We start from the raw sequence: 24,108 nt of genomic DNA, 5'->3' as shown, positions 1-24,108 counted from the left end.
GTGTGTGTGTGTGTGTGTGTCTCAGTTTCACCTATGTGCCCATCCTTCCCGGGAAGCTGCTGGAGGTCCTCAGCACCCCGACGCCCTTCATCATCGGAGTCAACTCCTCCTTCCGCTCAGAGACACAGGAACTGGTGGGAAAATGCTCCTCCTCCACCTCCCGTTGACCTACGGATCAGTGCTGGGCTCAGCTGTAGTTTAGAGCCCAAGCAGAGCAGCACCTTTGTAACTGTATTGAGATTTGCAGTGTAATATTAGCATGTTGATCAGGGCTTGGATAGTCCTGGGTTACAAAGGTGCGTGCGTTTGATAAATGATGCGCATTTCCGTTAGACGTGCCCTTCCTCTGTCGCGACGTTAAGAGGCAGCGTGTTGAGAGCAGAGGGAAAGTCCTCATTGGTGTGCGTGTGCACGGTGAAAGCCAGTATTACAATCGACACACATGTCCAACCCTACAATATACCACAATTTACATTACTGTAAAAGTGATGGGTTTACCGCAGCAGGTCAAAGGTCACCACAGCTTTCCCGTAGCGGTTTAGCGATGGCTCAGATGGCCCTGACCAGTTTGGCACTCTGCCAGGAGGTGGGAGTCATCAGATACTTTTGTCATGTCAAAATAAAAGTTCAGTCAATGGCTTTGGGGCCACTGATAACGAGGTGTGTCTGACGCCTGGCAGCATCTGTGAAGTCTAAATTGAGTCTAAATAAAAAATAAATGAACGATATTTGAAGTAAAACACCAGATAGGTGTGTGTAACTAATCTGAAAGGGTGAGTCACAACACATTAACAAGGAAACACAATGTGCTTAGTCATGTGCTTCAGGTTCAAATTGCAGATGTTATCATTTTTACCATGGGCCTTGGGTTGGTGTCAAGTCTGATTTTTACGGTGAGCTCTAATGAAGAGGTTAGAGAGCTGCAGCTCTCTCGAGTCTGGACAGCTGACCAGGTTGACTGCATGAATCAAACTGAATAAATATGGTCTGGTGTTTAAATGGGCATTTGGATTTGCTTACTGATTTTGCTTACTAGAGCATGTTGTATATGTTGTATATAGAACACAGGTGTCGCACATGCTTTAAATTACTCTCTAAAACGTAACGGTATGGTAGTCCTGTGTTGTCAGTTTGTGCAAATTTAATTTGTGTGTGTGTGCGCCACAGTTGGACGTGATCATCGCAGATTTGGATGGTGGCACCGTGACGATCCCCGAGTGTGTCCACATATCTCCGCTTCCCGAGCCTCTCCTGCAGCACACACAGACGGCCCTCTCCATGGTAACCGGACCCTCAAACCGCCACCATTCCGGCAGGCGATTTCCCTGAATGATGTAACTGAGAGATGCGCACTGCTGCTGTTAAGGGCTAGGGAATCCATGCTATGCAGAAGTGAGACCGTGTCAGGGGTCAGACCGTATCAAAGGTCAGGCCGTGTCGGAGGAGAGACCAGCCGCTTGGTCTTGGCTTTGAGTTGTGCAAGATGCAACCGTTACTGGGACTCGACCACAATGCCCTGGGCTGTTCTTCTCGGCCACAGGAGCCTGGCAAGCAGGCCTGGTCTGGGTCAGAGGAGGCGGAGCCTCAGCCTGTCTTCAGAGCTCTGCGCTGGTGTCAAATTACACGGAGGAGGACCCAGTGGAGTTTCGAGGAGATAAGCTGAAGCTCACCCGTAATAACGATACTGGCGAGGCTTCCAGTGTACCCGCATGCATCAGTAGCAGCTTGTTTTTACAGTGTCAGGGAGGGGCCACATGACTTTCTCAGAAGAACGCCTCGAGGAATATCCCAAATTCATTACGCTACACAGTCGATGCTGAGGGCTCGGTGCCAGCAGCGGTTAACCGAAGCTGAATGCTGCACCGCACTTGTTCAAACCTTTACTAGTTTGAGTGTTTACTGTAAGGAGGAGGGAACCTTACTACTGATCTTGACTGTTGCTGCTTTAGAGTAGATTTACAGTTGATTTCCTGTCTGCTGCCGAATTGAGCATGATTAATGCTTGCACACGTAGATGGAGTTCTGTCACATCCAGGCTTCCGGACCGCAGCTCACTGCCAAGTCCCTGTGTCCCTGCACACGCCAAATCCATTTACCAGAACATTTTTAAAAAGCCTTTGTTTGTTTGTTTGTTGTTGGTTTTTTTTTTTTTTGGAAGGGTCATGACTAAATAATCTGAGTACAAGTGCTGTGGGCAACTTTCAAAAGAGATGCTTGAATTTAGCCGTCTAGAAGGATGAATAGAGTGCTAAGAACGTGATGTCTCAGATTTATAAAAACACTTGACAAGGCGACGGTTAAGAACGTGCTCTCATCATGCCGCAGGTTTGTGCTCTGGTGACCGGCCCCGCTTTGAGGATGAACGAGAGCTTGGGGGCACGTGTCGGCGCTCCAGACCAAGACTGACTGGAAGTTCACAGTGGACCACAGGAATGACCAGAACTGCTAATTATGAACTCGGTGCAAACACAAGCCATGCGTATTTCTGCTTGGGTCATGAACTTGTCCAGACTGCAGGTCTGCAGTGACAGACAAGCTCCCAACATTAGCTGAGGGAAGTGGTTCCTCTCTGTAGGCCTCGACACTACCAAAGAGCGTTGTTTACCTTGGCACTGCACTCATGGTAGGTCTGCAAGGTTTAGATGTTGTGATATAGAATTACTCATGGTCCAAACTGACATTTGTGCTTCATTTGGACATTTTGGAGGCTGCTTATGTGAATGGACTTTTCCATTGCGTATTAGTAGTCTTTTGTTTTCTGGCGGTTAAATAAACTTTAAGCTCGTTGAAGGGGAGTGGTTTGCCTTTATGTGCTTTTTGTTAAGTGCTGTAAACAGTGCTGCGGACAGAACTCGTGACCACTGTGTGGTGACCTTGATTGATCAAACTTTCATGAACTACCATATCAGTCCTAAGGACCTGCGCGCGTGTGTGTTTTGTGTCATTTTGTACTGTGTCTCTCTTGCGACAGTCGTTACACTGGGGCTGCTCTCTGGGGACACTTGCAGGGAAGCTCATTTTCCAGTCCAGTGCTCTGCATTTTGCGAAGCAGCTGACTTTAAGCACGACTCTCTTTCTCCTCCATGATGTCAGACATGTTGCTGTCTTCATCAGTTTCTTGTCTGTTTTTCAGCATTGTTCACATTTGCACCCACAAAGAACTTTCTGGAAATCTTAGTAGGTCCTGTCCTGGAATGTTGCTTGCATAGAAAATCTGTTATCTTGTTTCCACACGGCCCTGTAAGTCTGTCTGTGTCTTAGTCATGTGTGGAAGGGGTAACTGACCTGAGGTGTAGAGACTTCAGTTCAGCTCTGTCCAATTACGCAACAAAGACTTTATAGTAACTTTTGAATCCTGTAATCATCCGTCAAACGACAGGGTGACCCCTAATGTAACTGATACCCCTCACTATTTCCTGTCATACCACACAGAAATGATCCCTGCTGTCACTGAGACACCCCCCCCCCCCCCCCCCAGGAGAGAATCTTGGAAGCGTCCCTGTCTGACTTTAACCCTGTGTTTAGCCGAGCTGCGTTTACCCTCCCATGCTGGATGCAGAGCAGGGAGGTCTGTGGTCCAGTGAACTGGCTGACGCGTTTCTAAGCACAGTGCTGGCCACAGTAGTAGTTTACAGCCTGGTTCCTCATCCCTGTCTGATCATTGCATTGGTCGCTTGACATTGTTGGGTTTCAGATGAATGATCCTACTTGGTTCTTCATCTTGGATCAGATCCATGGTTAATTCTTCAGTTGCTGCTATCATGGGAGGCAGTTTAATTTGTATGTGCAGTTCTGACTTGTGTGTTTGTGTGTCGTCTAGGTGCTGGATCCGGAGCTGGAGGTGGCAGACCGGGCCTTCCCTCCCTCCTCTACACAGCCCTCTGCCCTCAAGATCCAGGTGTGGTATTCCCCACCTTTGTTAATGGGCCTTGGCGCACGTAGGCCTGTCTAGTTAAAGTTGGCGTCACGAGTCGGATGAGTGCCGATGGGATTTGTTCCGTTTGTTGGACCGCAGGATAAGGAGATCCGCGCCGTCTTCCTTTGGCTTTTTGCTCAGCTGTTCCAAGGCTACCGCTGGTGTCTTCACATCATCCGCATCTACCCCGAGCCTGTCATCCGCTTCCATAAGGTACCACTCCATCAGGCAGGCGCAAACGCACGCAGAGTGAACGAAAGCTAACCCACAATGCCGCTCGGGCTGCATGGCTGAGTGAACGTGTCTCTTTGCCTGTTGCCCCGCCCTTCTCCCAGGCTGCTTTTCTGGGCCAGCGGACTCTGAACGAGGACGACTTCCTGGTGAAGGTTCTGGACGGCATGGCATTCGCGGGCTTCGTGTCGGAGAGGGGCCCGCCCTACCGGGCCACGGACCTGTTCGATGACGTGAGTCTCTCCCCTCAGCCGGCGCTGGAATCTTCGTCTGACGTGTCGGTGTAATCCCTCCCCTGTCGTCTTCTCCTTCTCCTTTTCTATCCATGCAGCTCATTGCCAGCCAGGTGGAACGGATCCGGACCGAGCAAGACGATTCGCGCAAAGTGATGAAACACATTGGAGAGCTCGCCGAGCAGCTCTTCAAAAACGTACGTGTTCGGTTTCGCGTGTGTTCTGAATGCCACACCCTCCGCCCTCTCAGAGGTTCAAGGAGCGCCACCTTTCTGTCTCTCTCTCTTAAAAAGCATTGAGGCAGAGAGTAGTTATTTTTATGTAACCCTGTTAAACAGATGTGTTCCTGTTTAAAATCCCACCCTCCCTCCTACTGGTTTTGACTCTGTGCTGCATCTCGCCCCTCCAGGAGAATCCATACCCCACGGTGGCCATGCACAAGGTGCAGAGGCCGGCAGACAGCACTCAGTCCCGCACGGGCTCCTGCCTAGCCTCCTTCCCGCTCCTGGATGACGTGGCCGTGCAGCTGTTCATCGACCATGCCGCAGCTAAACTCAGCACGGCTCCGCCCGTGGTCAAGGCCGAGCTGAAGGAGATGGTTCCCTCTGGACCCCCGCTGGGTGAGTGGTAGGACCCAGCCACGCCCCACACCACAGAGCCTGGCCAACGTGCACGCTGCCGGCAAGGCTGTGATTTCGTGTGCTTCTGAGAGACGAAACGTTTTTATCATGATGTGATTGAAGGGTGACGACCTTTAGCTGTCCTGGAATTTTGAGACTGAGCATAGCCTGTTTTTTATTTTTTGTCCTTTGTCCACCCCCCGCTGTCTGCAGCAGACATCGTGGACAAGAACGGTAGTGTCCTCGCAAACAGCGCCCGCAGGCTAGAGGTGGTCCGCAACTGTATCAATTACATCTTTGACAGCAAGATGCTGGAGGCCAAGAAGGTACATGAGACCACATGACACCTCTTTTGATGCTACCAGTAAAACCAGTACAAGCAGATACATGCAGCTGGCAGATTCCTAGGACTGCACAGTCATGCTCGCCTAACGTGTGTGTGTGTGTGTGTGTGTGTGTGTGTGTGTGTGTGTGTGCGCGTGTGCGTGTGTGTGTGCAGCTGATGCCAGCAGTGTTGCGGGCGCTGAAAGGGCGTGCAGCACGTGTGTGTTTGACGCAGGAGTTGAACCAGCATGTGCTACAGAACAGAGCTGTACTGGATGACCAGCAGTTTGACTACATCGTCCGCATGATGAACTGCACCCTGCAGGTACCGTCTTCCTAAGCCATGTTTACTTCAGCTATACCCTTTTAAGAGCACTCTTTTAACCTGGCTTGTGTGCGTGTGTGTGTGCGTGTGTGTGTGCGTGCGTATGTGCGTGTGGACATAGGACTGCTCTCACATGGATGAACATGGCATCGCAGCGGCGCTGCTTCCTTTGGTCACTGCCTTCTGTCGGGTATGTTAACCACACCAGCCATGCCGTGACGGCACAACACAGCTTCCTAGACAAAGAGGGGAGAGTGGCCTCTTTCTCTCACAATTACAAGTTTTAAAAATCAACCATTTTCTGTAAATCTGTGAGGTTTGTGTGAAAAATTATCAATCTACTAAATGCTCTGGTTTATTCCCAAATACTTGGGACTCAGTTGCTACTATTCCACAGGACTTAAGCATCTGATTCTAATAAAGTGTGTGTGTGTGTGTGTGTGTGTGTGTGTGTGTGTGTGTGTGTGTGTGTGTGTGTGTGTGTGTGCACGCGTTACAGAAACTTGGCGGTGGAATCACTCAGTTTGCCTACAGCTGTGTGCAGGAGCACATGGTGTGGACCAACATGCAGTTCTGGGAGGCCATGTTTTACAGTGACGTGCAGAGCCATATCCGCGCCCTCTATCTGGAGACGGGAGACAGGGATGCGCCCAGCCCTGTAAGACACACGGCCCCAACACACTTCCCCACCCAGGAAGAATAATATCCCAGACTATCTGACTAACGCGATTTGATTTCATTATATTATCAACTACTCATACATTGATTAAGATAAGATCAGATGAATATTATCGATTTATTGTACTTTTGATCGGCCGCCAGGGTGACGGCAGCCAGTTCTCGAGGTTCTGTGTAATCGCATTTCGTTTGTGAAATTCCTGTCTGAATTTTTCCTTCTTTTTACTTCATCTGACCACAAAATAGTTTGATAGTTTGGCAGTAAGCACCGTTTTCTGTCGTGGTATAGTTCAGAGCGTTTTGGGTTGCCTTGACTGGCTGCTTGTTTAATGTTTGTTATCTGACCCCTGCTCGCTCTCCTTCCTCTCCGCGGTCAGGGAGAGGAGGGGATGGTCGCTCCAGGGCAGCAGGGGGCACTGGAGCTGGCGTCGGAGCAGACCCGCCGGTGGCCCGCCCTGAGCAAGGAGACACAGCAAGAGCTGGTACAGAAGGAAGAGAGCACCGTCTTCAGCCAGGCCATCCACTACGCCAACCGCATGAGCTACCTGCTGCTGCCCCTCGACACCACCAAGAACCGCCTGCTGCGCTCCACCGGCCTGGCTGAGGTGGAGAGCGTCAGCAACAGCTACGTCACCAACAGGTGCGCTTCACCCGCACCACCGCCAGGGCTCTGGCAGAGGGGCGGGGGTGCCGGAGCTTTTTCTCTTGGCTGTGATAAACTTCCTTTGTTTACATATCTGTGACAGAAAATGAGGAACGACGTTGAAATATTCATGTTTCCGTCTCACACTTCTTTCTTGTTATGCTCCAGAACACTATCGGTAATTTAGCTCATTATCCTTTCTTTTTTTTTTTTTAACTTCCTCATAACAACATTAATCATTGTCTGACTCACACAAACAAACGTGACCTGGTGTATGCTCATTATATGCACGCTGAGACAAATGCGAGTGCCGTTACCGGGCCAGCCCTGGGAGCATGACGGTTGCTGGTTCTCCTGGAGGAACAAACGCGCGTGTGTGTTTGTGTGTGTGTGTGTGTAGCATTGCGGGCAGCATGGCGGAGAGCTACGACACAGAGAGTGGATTCGAGGACGCAGAGAGCTCAGACGTGGCCAACTCCGTGGTGCGCTTCATCAACCGCTTCGTAGACAAAGTGTGTAACGAGAGTGGTGTGACCAACGAGCACCTCAAGGCTCTGCACGCCATGATACCAGGTAGAGAAACGCACGTGGAAACCAGAGCCTTGCAGGTGGAGCATGCTGCTATTAACACCAAGCAGCTGAGGTTGATTCCTGGGAAGCAAGCATGCTGACACTGATCAGTGTGCCGGTCGCTCTGGATGAGCGCGTCTGCCAAATGTGTGAAAGTAAATACAACTGGCCAGCTCTTTTACAGAGCTGCTTATGGATACCTTCAGTATTATGGAAGACTGCCCTGTAGAAATATCCCTTACCTTCTGTAGGATAATGCTAACTTTTTTGTTTAAGTAACCGTGAAGTCCTGTTTGTGAAATATAGCTTTGTCGTTTCCGGCAAGACGTTCGTGAATCGGTCAATGTCATGGGTGTCATGCTCTGTGTTCTTTTCTCTGCAGATATTGTTCAGATGCACATTGAGACACTGGAAGCAGTCCACAGGGAGAGCAAGCGACTGCCTCCCATTCAAAAGGTAACCAACTCATATTTTTACATTGGGCTGGACTCCAAAGGCACGCTAGACCCCCAGGCAGGCCCACCCACGCCCTATGTCACCCCCACCACCGCCGAGTCAGAGTGCCACCCCAGGTACGTCTGACTGATGGCACGCTGAGTGGTGCATGCTGGTCTTTGTGGTCCCTGCCCCCTCTCTCTCCTGAGAAGAATGTTACAACCGGCAGCACAGTGTAATAGGATGGTCTGCTAAGTATTTGTGAAATACCTTTTAAAGGGATGCTTCACACAAAAAAAGCACAAAACAAAAAGAAACCAAAACCATGACTTGATGATGAGAAGTTTGTCAGACCTGCTGGTTATACAGGTATCTGTGCTAAATGTTCTGTTCCAAATCTCTGTCTGTTTACTGTTAGCCATTTTTGAGTGAAGTATCCCTAAGAATGATGGGTTGACATATATAATTTTTCACAAATGCTTTGTCCAGCATCCAGACAACTCAGAGTCCCAGTTCTTCCCCACATCGCTCCCTTAACACGCAGTCGACTTTCCCACTGGCATTTCTAGCTCTGGAGAGAAGCCCTCGTTTCTCTGGAAGGGAGGTCCGATACTCTGGCAGCCTTAATCGTTTTGTGCTGTCATGTTGAAAGGCTTTTTTATGAGACCTGCCAGTGCTGTCTCGCCGTGTGCAGCAGGCAGAGAGGACTGAGGCTGAAGCCTCTATAGAGTCACAGAGTCTTTAGAGTCACTCCTTAGAGTCATTGCTGACTGCCTCTGCTCTGGCACGCATGTCCACGACCCTCCAATAACAACATGTCTTTGTGAAGTGCCACCAAAGTAATGTCGTTTAGATAGCCCTACACAGTCCATTTCTGCGGCATGTGTGTGTTCAGTGTGTGGTTTCCTTCCTTCTTCCACTGTGTGATGCAGTGGCCTTTTTGCGTGTGTGTTTTGGAGTGCTCTTTGGGTTTGACACATCAGTTTAAATAGCACGGGCATACTTGACACACTTGCATGCATTTACTCTGGAGAGAACTTCTGCTGATTTTGTCTGGACAGGAACAAAATGCATGATGGGAGTGAGTGTCAAATTGGGTTTGCATCTCCCCCCACCCCCCCCCTGTTTGTCTCTCTCCCTCCATACAGCCCAAACTCTTGAGGCCCACTCTGTTGCCAGGCGAGGAGTTTGTGATGGACGGCATGCGTGTGCACCTCATGTCAGATGGGCGAGAGGAGGCCACAGGCGTGATGGGAGGCCCGCCCCTCCTGCCTGCAGAGGGTGCCATCTTCCTCACCACCTACCGCATCATCTTCAAGGGAACACCCAACGATCCTCTGGGTACGAGCCCATCACTCCTAAAGCTCTGCTCTGACCCTCTCAGCCTAGGACTAACATGTCACTGACGCTACCCGTCAACTGGCTAATACACTCGACTTGGTGAGATCGCATGGGAACAAACATCATCACCCACGATTCAGTGTCTGATGTTATGGTTCCTGATAACTACCGTGTGCTTATTGATGCTTTATTAAACATATCTAGTAACAAAAGAAACTAACTCAAAAATGGTACTTGCGTGCCACAGCAGAAAAAAAAAAAAAAGGTTTTCAGAACTTGCGAACTCTGTTGATCTGTGTAATGCACACTAATCAAAGAGAGGGTTGATGCCTTGTATATCTCATGAAATACAATGGCCAGCACTGCGCCTGTTGAGATCAAAAAGGGGTCACGTGATAAAATATCACCACAGATAAAGAGATTGTGTAGAACTGCCAGAGGAAAACAAGCTAAAGATTCTTGCGTAGCATTCTTACAGTGTGCATCTCCCCTTACAACAGGGCAGTCTGCAGTGACAGAAGAGCTTAAGTTTCAAACTTCCGCAACTCTAGGATTATTTTCTCAGTTATTAACTGCTTAACCCTGTTCCTGGCATTTTTATCCAAGCTTCTGCCTCAAAGTGCAAAGAAGAAATTTGCACATTTCCTTATTAACAAATAAATAACTACTAGAGATGGTATTGTGAGAAATAGCAGTAATTGCCCTGTAGCAAGCTGGCAGCCATCAGAAACTTTAATACCATCTGTGTGGTAGAACTCTGAAAGATTGTAAGACAGAGCAAACCAACAATTTGCTGTTTTTACCCTAACCCTGCTAAATTTTTTAAAGACGTTTTTAATAGTGTCTACTCATCTCTTAAAATAATCTACGCATCTCTTGAAATATTTCCAAGTGCATTTAAAACTGCTGTAGTGAACTCATTACATAAGAAATCTAATCTAGACCATTGTGTGTTTAGCAATCATAGGCCTACAGCCTGCCTGCCTTTCATGAGCAGGAAAAAGCAATATTTAACCAGCTTCAGTTTTTAAAAACGATACTGTCGAGAAGTTCCAGTCAGGTTTTAAATCTCACCACAGTGCAGACACTGTTCTAACTAAAATAGTCATTGATCTTGGATTCAGTGCTGCTGTCTCTGTTCTTTTTTCTCTTGGATCTGAGTGTGGTCTTTGACACAGTTGACCACAGCATTCAGGTCAATTGGAGAGAAAACTGGCTTGGTCTGTCTGAATGGGTCCTTACTTGGTTTCAGACATGCTTTAGAGAGACAATAGTATGCCAGACTTGGGGATCATGTGTGTAAGAACAGTATCTTGGCCTGTTGTAACAGTAATCTGTCTCGGGCTCCTTCTTTTTGGTATATATTCCTCAACACTGTTATTGCTTTTCATTTTGTATTATCTGCTTATTTCATTTTTTATTGAAGTTATTTTATATACATAAATAAGTAATGTATAAATAATGTTTTTTTTTATTTTTTTATTTTTATTATTATTATAAAACTCTTCTCTGGGCTCAGTTTGTATTCCTGTCACTTGTTTCTCTCTCTCTCTCTCTCTCTCTCTCTCTCTCTCTCACGTACCTTAAAAGCTTAAACACCATCAGAGAAGCAGACAGTGTGTACGGATTAAAGCGAGCACCTGAAGTCTAGGGCTAGCATCCGGAAGTGTTTTTATAAGATAAGCCCAGCTGGACAGCAAAGCTTTTGGCATCTGTGGTGTCTGTCTGCCTGTGCTTGTAGGGTGCTTTAAATGGCCCGTGGAAGGTATTGAGTGTCTGGGAGGGTGATGAGCTTTGTGGTGACAAGGTGATTTCTCCTCCTGCATTTGATGACCGTTTGAATGTCCTCGTACATCACGGGGCTGTTGTTGGCGAAGAGGTCTTGATGTTTTAGTGGTTTTGCTGAGGCAGTTGATTATATCCTGTTCCTGGCTGTCCTGAGTGGTGGTTTTGTTGCCTAAGCTGAAAGCAGCGTCATGTACCTTGAGCAGGGAATGAACCTCAGAAGATAAGCAGGGCAGCAGGTCTGATTGAGTGGTGACGGATGACGCGCATTCCTCCACGTCTGTGTGATTCCCCTGTAAGAAGGAGTGTCCTTGCCCACGCTCTGACCAGCGTTGCTCGGTTCATTTCTGTTCACGACGTTTGGCCGATGTCCGGAGTGGCCGTGCGTCTGTTCCCTGGTCGTCGACGTGACCGTGCTATCCATACCGTGCTGTCCCGGCTGGGCTACAGAAGAACCAGCCCATGCTCTGGTGGTTTCACCCAGTAACAGGTTAAAGGCACAGAAATGCAAAAAAGAAGCACCTTGTTGTGAAGCAGAGACCAGCAAAGTGTCACTGCATGACAATCTTGGATTCACATCTTATCAGGGATGTGCTGTCTGGAAGGATGGTGGTCTGCGTTTACCTGTTTGTGTGTGTTTAACTGTGTGTGTCTGCGTGTGTGTGTGTCTGCGTGTGTGTGTGTCTGCGTGTGTGTGTGTCTGCGTGTGTGTGTGTCTGCGTGTGTGTGTGTCTGCGTGTGTGTGTGTCTGCGTGTGTGTGTGTCTGCGTGTGTGTGTGTCTGCGTGTGTGTGTGTCTGCGTGTGTGTGTGTCTGCGTGTGTGTGTGTCTGCGTGTGTGTGTGTCTGCGTGTGTGTGTGTCTGCGTGTGTGTGTGTGTTTAACTGTGTGTGTGTGTGTGTTTAACTGTGTGTGTGTGTGTTTAACTGTGTGTGTGTGTGTGTGTGTGTGTGTGTGTGTGTGTGTGTGTGTGTTTAACTGTGTGTGTGTGTGTGTGTGTGTGTGTGTTTAACTGTGTGTGTGTGTGTGTGTGTGTGTGTGTTTAACTGTGTGTGTGTGTGTGTGTGTGTTTAACTGTGTGTGTGTGTGTGTGTGTGTTTAACTGTGTGTGTGTGTGTGTGTGTGTGTGTGTGTGTTTAACTGTGTGTGTGTGTGTGTGTGTGTGTGTGTGTGTGTGTTTAACTGTGTGTGTGTGTGTTTAACTGTGTGTGTGTGTTTAACTGTGTGTGTGTGTGTGTGTTTAACTGTGTGTGTGTGTGTGTGTGTGTGTGTGTGTGTGTGTGTGTTTAACTGTGTGTGTGTGTGTGTTTAACTGTGTGTGTGTGTGTGTTTAACTGTGTGTGTGTGTGTGTGTAACTGTGTGTGTGTGTGTGTGTAACTGTGTGTGTGTGTGTGTGTAACTGTGTGTGTGTGTGTGTGTAACTGTGTGTGTGTGTGTGTGTAACTGTGTGTGTGTGTGTGTAACTGTGTGTGTGTGTGTGTTTAACTGTGTGTGTGTGTTTAACTGTGTCTGCGTGTGTGTGTGTGTGTGTTTAACTGTGTGTGTGTCTGTGTGTGTTTAACTGTGTCTGTGTGTGTTTGTTTAACTGTGTGTGTGTGTGTTTAACTGTGTGTGTGTGTGTGTGTGTGTTTAACTGTGTGTGTTTAACTGTGTGTGTGTGTTAGTCGGAGAGCAGGTGGTGACTCGTTCCTTCCCCATCGCCTCCCTCACTAAGGAGAAGAAGATCTCCGTCTCCCTCTCCATGGACCAGTTCATCCAGGAGGGCCTGCAGCTTCGCTCTTGCACCTTCCAGGTACTGGGATTTATCCCGGTCATGTCAGCACCTCGCTCCTGCCTGTCTCTCTCTGTCTCTCTCTCTCTCTCTCTCTCTCTCTCTCTCTCTCTCTCTCTCTCTCTCTCTCTCTCTCTCTCTCTCTCTCTCTCTCTCTCTCTCTCTCTCTCTCTCTCTCTCTCTCTATCCCCCATCCTCCACACCCCTTTACTCGCTCACATTTCCCTCACACGCACTCTCTCTCTCTCTCCCCTCCGCTACTGTAGCTGATAAAGATAGGCTTTGACGAAGAGGTGGCGTCCGACCTGGCCGAGGTGTTCCGCAAGCACGTGCACAAGTTGCGCTACCCACAGCATGTGCAGGGCACCTTCGCCTTCACCGTGGGCCAGTCCGCCAAGCTGGTCGAGCACAAGACCAAGGACAAGAACCAGTCCCTGAGGTGAGTCGCGCGTGCGCGCACAGTCTCGCTCACTAGGGACATGATAGTGTGGGTTATCTGCACTTATGGCTGTTAAAGTGGTGTTCAACAGAGCTGCAGTGCTGGCAATGTTTAAAGTAAGTGTGAATGCGTGCGTGCCCGCGTGCGTGTGTTGCGTATCTCTCTCCCTGTCTGAGTCAGTGGAGTTAGGCAGGATGTCTGTCCAAACACTTTACATACTTTACTGTCCCAAAGGTCATGAGCAGAACATCACAGAGGCCGCATAGTTTTGCTGTAGAGTGCACACACCCTCATGATTAAAATCTTGTGCCTATTCTTTTTCTTGCACTCTCTCTGACTCTCACTCACTCTCTCTGTGACTCTCACTCTCTCTCTCTCTCTCTATCTCTGTGGGCCTCAGCTCAGCATTCCTGTCCTACGTTCAGTGCTCTTCATGTTACGATACTTCTCGTCACTCCTGTGTGTACCTTCTCCAAGTTATCTGTTTAGATGGAAAAGCTTGCTCACTTGCCTCTAATGTGAAAGCAAGCATGCATCCATGAGAGAGAGAGAGAGAGGGAGAGAGACAGCTTTGTGTGTGTGTGTGCGCATGTGAGAGCATGCGTGTGTTTCTGTCTTGTTCTGCTATGGGCAGTAACTCTCTGTGTCAGCCTGTTTCCTGTGTAGGTCATGTAGGTGAGAATATGTGCATGTGTCTTAGGAAACATGGGTGGGAAGGGGAGAGGAGTGCGTGTGTGTTTGTGTGTGTGTGTGTGTGTGTGTGTGTGTGTGTGTGTGTGTGTGTGTGTGTGTGTGTGTGTGTGTGAGTGTGAGTGTGTGTGTGTGTGTGTGAGTGTGAGTGTGAGTGTGAGTGTGAGTGTGTGTGAGTGTGTGTGTGAGTGTGTGTGTGAGTGTGTGTGTGAGTGTGTGTGTGTGTGTGTGTGAGAGCAGCACAGTATGAGCTCTGAATTATTGAACACTGGAAAATGTGAGCAGGCTTATGAACGTTCCCAACAGTGGTGCCGAACTGTTGTCATTGCACAGACAGACACCAAGCCGCCTGCTCCTCGCGCCCTCAACCCACTTCTCCTCCTCGCTGTTGTCATGGCCACACAACACAAGGGCCCCCTCAGTTGTTTTGGAAGTTAGATTTTTCTTTTTATTCTATTGATAATTGTTTTGTTTTTTTGTTTTTTTCACACAAGTGCCTTGTAAATGCAACCTAGTTTATTGTGATTGTGTTATAGGCTGAAATCTATCTGCACCCGCTCTAAATAAATTACACTTGCACACATACAAACACACATATACATACACACATGCGGGGACATGCCTGGTGCCCCCTGCCTGGGATGAGAGCTTTGTTCAGGTTATTTGTGTGGGTGGGTTGTGCACAGTTGTTCAGTGATGAAACTATGATAGACAGACGTTCCACACAGAGTTTCCAAAAGAACTGCTCAAGGACAGTGTTGATGTGGGACAAGTGTGAGTGGAGATCAGCGGCATTAAAACTGCCCTATAACACCACAGTGTTTGAGCGTTTTTACCACATCTTTCAGAACTCTCTCCAAGAACCTGGTGAAGAGTGCCAAGAGGACCATCGGCCGTCAGTATGTGACCAGGAAGAAGTACTCTCCTCCAACCTGGGAGAACCGGAGCAGCCTGCAGTCTGAAATGGATGAGGATGAGATCTCGGGTACACATGAGCACACACACAAAGCTTTCGCTCTCTGGGTGTGATGTCCTTCCTTTTAAGGAGCACTTGCTGTCTTTATGAAGACATTTGTTCTGTGTGTTAGGTTATGCACCTCAATACAGGCCCAAGGGTATTTGTGTAGAATTAAATGGGGAAAGAGAATTTATTTTAATCAGTAATGTATATGGTTACTATAGATGTTACTAAAGTGAATACTACAAGTGCTGTAGAAAATTCTTTAGAGCAGAAAAACATTATTAGAGTAAGTTATTTGTCTCTTTTGGAATCTAAACTTTCAGGTGTCCTAAACCAGTCATATAAGCGGTTGAGCTCTTCTTAAATTACTGTTGCACTCATTTAATATGCAGAAAGAGGCGGGCCACTTGTTTGAGTGGCCGGGTTGTTACGACTTCCTCTAACCATCCAATCTGATTGGCCAGTGTCTGAGGAGGTGGAGCCGAGCTCTCACACCCTGTCGTCCACCATCCGCTCGTCCGACCGCCAGACCATGAGCAATGTGGTGGAGAGGGCCTGTTGCCGTGACTACCAGCGCATGGGCCTGGGTACGCTCAGCAACAGCTTGACGCGCTCCAAGAACGAGCCGTTCCGCATCTCCACAGTGAACCGCATGTACACCGTGTGCAGGAGGTGAGGCTCGCAGCCACAGGAAGTTGGTGATATGGTTGTATACAACATGCCGCCAACAGTTGTGAAATTGGCTATTTACGAGTTGTTGAGCCACTAGTTTTCACCCAACACACAACGTCGTGAAACTACTCGGCATGTCATTAAATATCTTTATTATTGAAGTGTTCAGACAGAGAAATGCTCTTCTGTGTTGTACCTAACGATAAAACGTTGCGTCGGCCCTGCTGTCCGAGTGTGGTGATGGTCGGCATGCGTTCCTGAACTGTGCCGTGCACCTTGCCTGCAGTTACCCGGGCCTGCTGATCGTACCCCAGAGCATCCCGGACAGCACCATCCAGCGCATCTCCCGCTGCTATCGCCAGAGCCGCTTCCCTGTCATCTGCTGGAGGAACTCGCGCACCAAGGCCGTGCTGCTGCGGTCGGCCGGCCTGCACGCCAAGGGTGTGGTGGGCTTCTTCAGGTCCCCCAATGCCCCCAGTGCAGGTGAGGCTCAGGGTGGCTAGTAGAAGAGTAAAGGAAACAGATCTGGAGAAAAGAGAGCTTCTGTAGCCTGATAACAGTGTGTGTGTGTGTGTGTGTGTGTGTGTTTCAGGGGCATCCCAGGCGGACTCCACGAGTCTGGAGCAGGAGAAGTACCTGCAAGCCATCATCAGCTCCATGCCCTTGTACAGCGAGATCAATGGCAGAAACACACTCAGTGGCTTCACATCCACACATATGAGCACCTCAGGTAAGACACATGCGCACAATATTCACACTGGTTTAACCTGTGCTGTATTACCTTTTGTTAACCCTTTTCTACAGCACTCAGTGTCACTGGAGGAATAAACAATGACATATCACACAGTTACTCGTTTCCTACACACACGTCTGACTGGTGTATGTCTGCACTTCAGACTCATCAGACAAGCTGAGGCAACCTAAAATCGGAGTACTTATGAAGCAGGTGATGGGAACGAAAGATGACCTGCCTGCCACGATCAGTCGTGGAGGTAAGGGTGGTGTGCGCGTGCGCGAGTGTGTGCGTGCGCGTGCGAGAGTGTGCGTGATGAGTATTTTGTCTGCAGACTCCAGTCCTGCATTGGATACCACATCCCTGTCAAAATATGTATTGGTCCTAAACCCTCTTTAAAAGTTTGCAGTCCCATTTAAAAAACATTTTTGCACAGGCCTATAAAAAACACTGTTACATTTAAAGTATAGACTGGCATTAGTGGTAGTGGGCTAATGCCAAGAGCCATGTTAGAGTAGCTATATCACCATATCCTAGTATAGTAGAGCTGTGTAGGAGTAGTTGTATTAGTGTAGGTGTCCTAGCATACACGCACTAGCATTGATGTATTAGAGAAGCTATATTAGCACAGATGTGCTAGCATAGCGTAGCTCTGCTAGCGTCGTAGATTTAGCGCAGCTTTGCTAGTTTATGTGCTGACAGTAATGGGCATCTTTGTGTTATCTGACGCTAGTTATGGGTCAGAGGGCAAGGGTCATCTCCCTCTCTCAACCTAGAGTTTCAGTCAAGGCCCGCGGCTCACCCAGAGGTACAGTAGAGTCCGCCCCCTGCTCTTCAGTCTAACCAATCAGGTCTCTTTAACAGTGATGTCAGCCTGCGTGAGCTGGTGCCCACCCAGCGTCTCCGTCTTCTTTTCTGGGCTAACCATATCGTTGACCACTGTGTCCACACATTACCAACTCGTTCTGTCTCCTGCTAGCCTGGCATCTGTGTGCATGTCACCCGCCACATTCTGGTAGTGCTTCATCGTCCGACATGCTGTTTGTGTTTGATCCGTGTGACGTGTTCTGACTGAAGCAGAAATGATCCTGTACTGATTTGTGTCCGACCCCCACCTGCTTAGATCAACCTCTGAACAAGCAGAGGCTGGGAGGCCAGTCTATTAATAAAAGGGGTGTGCGTGTGTGTGTGTGCGTGCGGTTCAGGAAAGTGGGGCAGTATCCGGGGCAGTGGGCGTCTCAGTGCCTACAATCCGGATGTGGGGAACCGGTTGACGGGGAAGGAGTCCCCCCAGGCCAACGGCGGGCCCTCGGAGCCCTACTTCCTCCGCCAGCAGCGTGCTTACCTCTACATCATCGGAGACAAGTCCCAGATCAAGGTACTGTAACGAGGGCCGTGCACAAGTGCTGCAATTTTTTCTGACCCTGAAATTACTGCGTTGTTGAAAAACAGCCTCTATACCGGGCAAATTGAACTAGTGTAATTGTTCATACTGCAACTATTGGAATATATCATCTATCATAGCCCTTGAGTGCATTTTTCCAAATTGTTTAGTTTTATTTTCAATAGGCTCATTTTGTGATATTTTAATGCTGATATCAGACTTTTATGTACTCCAGTTTAGTGTATTGTTAGTGATTCTGTCCTGTGAGCTATTTGTGTGGTTGTAACCGCTAGGCTGTGGTGTGTGGGCGTGCGCGTGTGTGCAGGGAGGGAAGCAGGACCCGCTCCAGCAGTGGGAGGTGGTCCCCATCGAGGTGTGTGACGTACGGCAGGTAAAGAACAGCTTTAAGAAGCTGATGAAGGCCTGTGTGCCCTCCTCCCTCACTTCAGACCTCAACATGTCCTTTCACCGCTGTCTGGAGGACTCCGAATGGATGAACCTGGTAACACACACACAGCCACATTCTTGCAAATACTTTTTTTGTATTTCTGACCTTAAGTTCATACTTGGATTCTTCTGTCACCCCAAGAACTTCATCTGTCATTCTCTGATGCAGTCAAATTACACAGAAATTATGCAGATAAGAAACTTCAAATACAGACAAATATATAACTTCATTTTCAATGTGTGTGTGTGTGTGTGTGTGTGTGGGTGGTAGCTGCACAGAGTCTTGCAGGTGTCTGTACTGGTGGTGGAGCTGTTGGCCACCGGCTCTTCTGTCATGGTCAGCCTGGAAGATGGCTGGGATGTCACAACACAGGTACCGCAAGTCTCTCTCTCTCGCTCTCTCTCACACCCACACCCACACACACACAGCTCCTGCGGTTCCTGGCCATTCTACAGTGCACTGTATGCCGAGTGCTGCTCCCTGAGCTCTGTGCCATGCGTGCACGCAGGTGGTGTCGCTGGTGCAGCTGCTCTCCGACCCTTACTACCGCTCGTTCGACGGCTTCCGGCTCCTGGTGGAGAAGGAGTGGCTGTCCTTCGGTCATCGCTTCAGCCACCGCGGGGCCCAGACGCTGGCCGGGCAGGGCAGCGGCTTCACACCCGTCTTCCTGCAGTTCCTCGACTGCGTGCACCAGGTACGACTGGTCCTGCGTGTGCAGGAATGTTTGAGTGTCTGACTATTTGTGGTTTGTGTGTGTGTGTGTGAGAGAGGGAGAGACACCTGCTTGGCTCCTTCCCACATCTCAGAACTGCTGTCTTTATTTCAGACTAAGCAAACATTACTCTTCTGCTCTCAGGTGTGAATGAAGAGTATTTGTCATCCACAACTAAAGTGTCATCATGACTCAACTGTTTGTCAGCATTGCTAAAGAATTCTTTGATCCTGGGGTTCCTGGAATCAGCTGCAAAGCTGCATTTTACAGTCACATTTTAACAGGCACTAGAGAAATTATGAAATAAATCAGTCACAGTAACCGCCTGCTACAGTCTGTTTGCCTTTATGTGCACGAGTTGACTGCGTCGTCTTCCTCCTGTACAGATCCATCTCCAGTTCCCCATGGAGTTTGAGTTTAGTCAGTACTACCTGAAGTTCCTGGCATATCACTACGTGTCCAACCGCTTCCGAACCTTTCTGCTGGACTCTGACTACGAGCGCATCGAGCTGGGTGAGCTTCTACTTCTGTGTCTCCACCCGCCCTGCACACGCACGCATACTTCCACAGGAGGAACTGGGCTGTGTGCTAAGACGTGTGCGTTGTGCCCATGTGTGGTGTTCTTAGTACTGGACTTAGTACTAACGTGTAGTACTTAGTGCCCATGTGTGCTGTTCTTAGTACTGGACTTAGTACTAATGTGTAGTACTTAGTGACCATGTGTGCTGTTCTTAGTACTGGACTTAGTACTAATGTGTAGTACTTAGTGCCCATGTGTGCTGTTCTTAGTACTGGACTTAGTACTAATGTGTAGTACTTAGTGCCCATGTGTGCTGTTCTTAGTACTGGACTTAGTACTAATGTGTAGTACTTAGTGCCCATGTGTGCTGTTCTTAGTACTGAGCTGAAGCCTGTTCCTGCCACCTCAGATCCTGCTTTTCTTTTTTCTTCTCATCTCTTTGCCTTTGTTGGCATTGATTGACATGTCATTCACAACTTTGCAGCCAATTACACTAGTCCATTTTATAATGTGTGTGTGTGTGTATACTGTGTAGGGGTCTTGTATGAGGAGAAAGGGGAGAGGAAGACCCCCCAGGTCTGTAAGTCTGTGTGGGACTATATCGACCGTCTGCACAAGAAGACCCCCGTCTTCTATAACTACATGTACTCTCCTGAGGAAGAAGAGGTAATGGGGCTCCAGTTTCACAGAGCTGCAGAGGATTTGAGGGAACACACCTGACTTTGGCCGCCCCCTGTCTTTGTTTTGCCCCCAGGTCCTAAAGCCCTACACCTTCATCTCCAACCTGAAGGTGTGGGACTTCTACACAGAGGAGGTTCTGTCGGAGGGGCCGTCCTACGATTGGGAGCTGGTGCGGGGGCAGCCCGAGGGGCCCGGCGAAGAGGTGGCGCTGGCCGCTGAGAGGCCCGAGACGGCGGCACCCAAATCGCAGCGGCGCGTGGTCTGGCCCTGCTACGACAGCCTGAGCAAAGTGCTGCCAGACGCCATCACCAAGCTGCTGCAGGTCGGTTCCTCCACCAGGGCGGCACACCAGAGAGCAGGTTTATAACCGTGCGCCTGTGCAGCACTGATGCCTGTCTGTTTTGTGGGTGGGGAGTGTAGGATGTCCAGACGCTTGAGGCAGAGCTAGGACATGTCTCTGAGAAGTGGAAGGATAGCTGGGACAAGATCAAGCACATCCAGCGTACCGAGACCAAACTGGAGAGCCGGGTACAGATACCCTAACTCGTGCAGTGGTTCTAGGTCTCCGTGTTCAGGACTTCTAGATGTTCCTAGATGTTTAGACCCTTTCTCCTCACCTACACCTCTCTCTTCTCCTCTACAGCCCTCATTCTCCAGCTCCCTCCTGATGTCCTCCAACCTAGTCCACCAGAGGCGCTCTCAGGGCGTGTACCTGCAGGAGAGGGGTGTGGGCTCCTCCATCAACCTGGGCCTGGACTGCGAGGCCAGCGCCACCTCCACGCCCGCCACTGGCCGCCCTAGCACCAGCACGCTCTACTCCCAGTTCCAGAGCACCGAGAGCGAGAACCGGTGCGTACCCGCTGCCCAGGCCTCGAGCCACTGGGGCCTGGTGGTCAGGGGAGACCGTAGACATCTCGCTCCCACTTAACCTTTTAACCCTTCGTCGTTCCATGCAGCGTGGCTAGGCAGCCAAATGTTCCACTGCAACAGTAATATGCTACCCACTGATGGGTTGTAGCATTTCCATGTCCTCAAAGAAATGTAACTTTCCTGGTATCCCTTTGATTAAATGCGCCTCAGACGTGCGTCACGTGTTCTGTTTGACATTAGTTATTTGTCTCTTCCTCTAGGAGCTTTGAGGGAATCCTGTACAAGAAGGGAGCACTGCTGAAACCATGGAAACCACGCTGGTTTGTGCTGGACAAGACAAAACACCAGGCACGCATTACCTAGACCTTCTGCACCGCAGCACCTGAGATTTAGCGTTGCATAAAACAGTTTCAGCCGTTGTTTGTAATGAATAAACGCATGCATGCACGCTGGCGGCAGGCACAGCAGCCTTGCACTCACACACTCATCTTCATCCCTCTTCTTCCTACCCGCTCAGTTGAGATACTACGAGACAAGGCAGGACAAAGAATTCAAGGGGGTCATTGAACTGGCCGAGGTGGAGTCCGTCATTCCAGGCACCCCCACCATGGGAGCGCCCAAAACCATTGAGGAGAAAGCCTTCTTTGATGTAAGTTCTCTTTCATGGTCATGGGGTGAGCTGTTCAGTAAAAAAAAAAAAAATCCATATTCAGTCCATATTCTGTTCGATGTTATTAGACTCGCGACTGTCTGTTTCCCCAGCTCAAGACAACCAAACGGATGTACAACTTCTGTGCAACGGACAGCCAGAATGCACAACTGTGGATGGACAGTATTCAGAGTTGCCTATCTGATGCATAAAGGGGGGAGGGCCTCCGTGGACCATAGACTTTATTGTGATTGGAAGGGTGCCTCCTGGGCTTCCTGACAGACAAGGCTCTCAGCCAGTGACAGGGCTCCACCAGAGGTAGGGGTGAAGGTGACGAATGGGGTCAGCCTCTGTTGACAGTAGGTGGTATTGATCTTTTTTTTTTTTAAAAAAAAGTGGCACCTCACCCCATTTCAGTGTTTTTGTTTAAAAAGGTATTTAAAAAGCAGGAAAAAATTACAAATCCTTACAAAGACATTGATCCTTAGCTTCATGGCATATGTAGTCAAACCACTAGACAGCCCCCTTCTCAGAAGCAAGGCACGATTCTTGGGTCTCTATTCTTCAGGTCTTAAGGTCCACGTGTCCCCTTACAAGTGAAGTATGAAGGACTTGCATGAACAACTATAGCTCCACTCCCTTCTACCCTCCTGCTCTGTAATGCTGCCAACTGCCCCAGAGTTGACTCATGGTACCTTTTAATACCATTACAGCTCTGCACTGTCACCAAGTCACTATTCTAGGTTCAGAATACTGAGCTGCAAGTTAGGCCTTGTTCAGCACACACTCACTGCCCTGACATCTAATTGGTTGGTGGTTCTTCCCTCTCTGACTGATTAGACTGGTCCCACTCTTCATCGTAATGATGCATTTTGGAAAACTCCGCACCAAAGGCTGGTGGAAGCATGCAAAAGCTGGGTGTTCTTTCAACGGTTCATGAAGGATCTTTTCAGTTAACTTTTCATGTACATAAATAAAAATAAAATATTGATCCTTGCCATCCATTTCTGACTTTAGATATACTGTAATAATCACTTATCCTCATGATCGGTTAACCAAAATGCCATTGGGAGATTACCTTCGGATTAGCTTGTTTACAAACAAAACAATACAATGTTCTTTTTTTGTTTTCTGTTTTCTGCAACACAAATAATAAAAACCACTATCGATACAGAATTTTAGGCATGCTGAAGGAAAGGGTTTTTTTTGTTTGTTTGTTTGTTTTTCGGGGGGGGTTTTTATGCACAGAATGATGAAAGCATGATTGTTTTTAAATGAGAAGATGCAGATGAACAGGGGGACAGTGGATGGAGGGGTGTCTTGGAAACAAGAGAAGTTCAAGTGTCTGTCCAGACCTGCCAAGGGCCTGGGAACTAGCCGAGTTAATGCCTGATGCCCGATTACATCTGCCACAGTGAAGCAGATCAAACAACTAGTTAGGAAGTACTCTGCCTGGTAGCCATATTTCAGTGGTTTCATTTGGTTATGATGTACTGCACTTAACATATCTATTGAACGTTTTTCAGTGTGTTCTCACAGAAGTACTTGTTAAGGTTTTGGGGGTGGATTTTGGATCAGTCTGCCAACCTATGCTAAACAATGTGTTAACTTTGTGTAAGCTCCAGGTAAGCGTGGCTTGCTGTTTTGAGGCTCACCGTCATGCACAGCCAGTGTCTGGTCAGAACCAGTGTTTTTAGCTAGCCTGTTACTTTCTGTTTTGAATCTTGTACATAGAGGAGTTTGTCTGTATTATTCCATTAGAGAGAGTCTATTTAGCTGGACTTGGTGAGGATGCAAAGAAAAGTCTCGCTTCCTATTTTGTTTGCCCCTCCCAGTTTTCTGTTTGTTTTTTTTTTTTATCCCAGATTCAAAAACTAATACACACATACAGTGTAAAATAGGGTAATACCGCTGTCTTGTTGAACATTAAAATTTGAATTGTAGATTTTTGTCCTGATGATAACTCCCTTTGTATATAATATTCAGATTTCTATGTTTGTTAGTAATTTATTTAACTTTGTCTCCTGAATATTAGTCCTTAAAAAAAAAAACACCACCACTTAACTTTTTAATTAGAATCTCCAATATGTGCCATGGTTTATTTCTGTATTAACATAATTTTTTAAGATATGACAAATAAATCCTCAGTGTTTTTTTTCCTAACAAGGTGGTCCTCTGCCAGTCCGAGTCCTTTGGGTGTGGAGAAGTATATCGTTTCCTGGGACTGAGTGGTTTTGCATGTTGTCACTTAGAGAGCCCAATCACTCATAGGCAAACCGCAGCCCTAACGCACTCTTGTTGCAGTAGATAATATCCAGCTTCCAGAATATCCCTGACAATAATACTGTATAATCTTTTTATTATTTATTTTCATGTTCCTTTTTTTTTTTTTTTTTTTTTTCTCCTTTCTTCTGAGCCAGGTTCTGTTGTCAATCATGTAATATATTTTTTAGGATTAAAACAAAATCACTGTGGGTT

At 48.2% G+C, this 24,108-nt stretch overlaps 1 protein-coding gene across 8 annotated transcripts in view; it reads left to right on the top strand.

Moving 5' to 3' along the window:
• The window catches only part of sbf1 (SET binding factor 1), a 41,399-nt gene extending 17,291 nt beyond the window's left edge, over nt 1-24,108 (top strand). For 4 of the 8 annotated variants that reach the window (XM_027018592.3, XM_035527740.2, XM_035527739.2 and 1 more), the window contains 35 exons: nt 26-134; nt 1,168-1,281; nt 3,821-3,898; nt 4,016-4,129; nt 4,252-4,380; nt 4,479-4,577; nt 4,790-5,000; nt 5,214-5,326; nt 5,500-5,649; nt 5,771-5,839; nt 6,149-6,307; nt 6,705-6,967; nt 7,371-7,543; nt 7,923-7,996; nt 9,124-9,316; nt 12,765-12,892; nt 13,138-13,310; nt 14,849-14,985; nt 15,426-15,633; nt 15,920-16,116; nt 16,226-16,363; nt 16,530-16,625; nt 17,100-17,174; nt 17,572-17,744; nt 18,076-18,252; nt 18,469-18,570; nt 18,707-18,892; nt 19,297-19,423; nt 19,966-20,096; nt 20,185-20,433; nt 20,532-20,639; nt 20,755-20,960; nt 21,242-21,329; nt 21,499-21,630; nt 21,744-24,108. In XM_027018592.3, the coding sequence (XP_026874393.3) occupies nt 26-134; nt 1,168-1,281; nt 3,821-3,898; nt 4,016-4,129; nt 4,252-4,380; nt 4,479-4,577; nt 4,790-5,000; nt 5,214-5,326; nt 5,500-5,649; nt 5,771-5,839; nt 6,149-6,307; nt 6,705-6,967; nt 7,371-7,543; nt 7,923-7,996; nt 9,124-9,316; nt 12,765-12,892; nt 13,138-13,310; nt 14,849-14,985; nt 15,426-15,633; nt 15,920-16,116; nt 16,226-16,363; nt 16,530-16,625; nt 17,100-17,174; nt 17,572-17,744; nt 18,076-18,252; nt 18,469-18,570; nt 18,707-18,892; nt 19,297-19,423; nt 19,966-20,096; nt 20,185-20,433; nt 20,532-20,639; nt 20,755-20,960; nt 21,242-21,329; nt 21,499-21,630; nt 21,744-21,842 (4,978 nt within the window). In that variant the 3' untranslated portion in view covers nt 21,843-24,108. Of the gene's footprint in view, nt 1-25; nt 135-1,167; nt 1,282-3,820; nt 3,899-4,015; nt 4,130-4,251; nt 4,381-4,478; nt 4,578-4,789; nt 5,001-5,213; nt 5,327-5,499; nt 5,650-5,770; nt 5,840-6,148; nt 6,308-6,704; nt 6,968-7,370; nt 7,544-7,922; nt 7,997-9,123; nt 9,317-12,764; nt 12,893-13,137; nt 13,311-14,848; nt 14,986-15,425; nt 15,634-15,919; nt 16,117-16,225; nt 16,364-16,529; nt 16,626-17,099; nt 17,175-17,571; nt 17,745-18,075; nt 18,253-18,468; nt 18,571-18,706; nt 18,893-19,296; nt 19,424-19,965; nt 20,097-20,184; nt 20,434-20,531; nt 20,640-20,754; nt 20,961-21,241; nt 21,330-21,498; nt 21,631-21,743 lie in introns of those variants that run through there. The other 4 variants (XM_081723552.1, XM_081723551.1, XM_035527741.2 and 1 more) reach the window with 3 other exon arrangements.

This window comes from Electrophorus electricus, chromosome 11, assembly GCF_041902795.1.
Source record: "Electrophorus electricus isolate QZ-2024a chromosome 11, ASM4190279v1, whole genome shotgun sequence".
In the NCBI taxonomy this organism is placed as follows: domain Eukaryota; kingdom Metazoa; phylum Chordata; class Actinopteri; order Gymnotiformes; family Gymnotidae; genus Electrophorus; species Electrophorus electricus.
The sequence above is the reverse complement of the archived record's forward strand: the minus strand, read 5'-3'. Positions and strand labels throughout refer to the sequence as shown.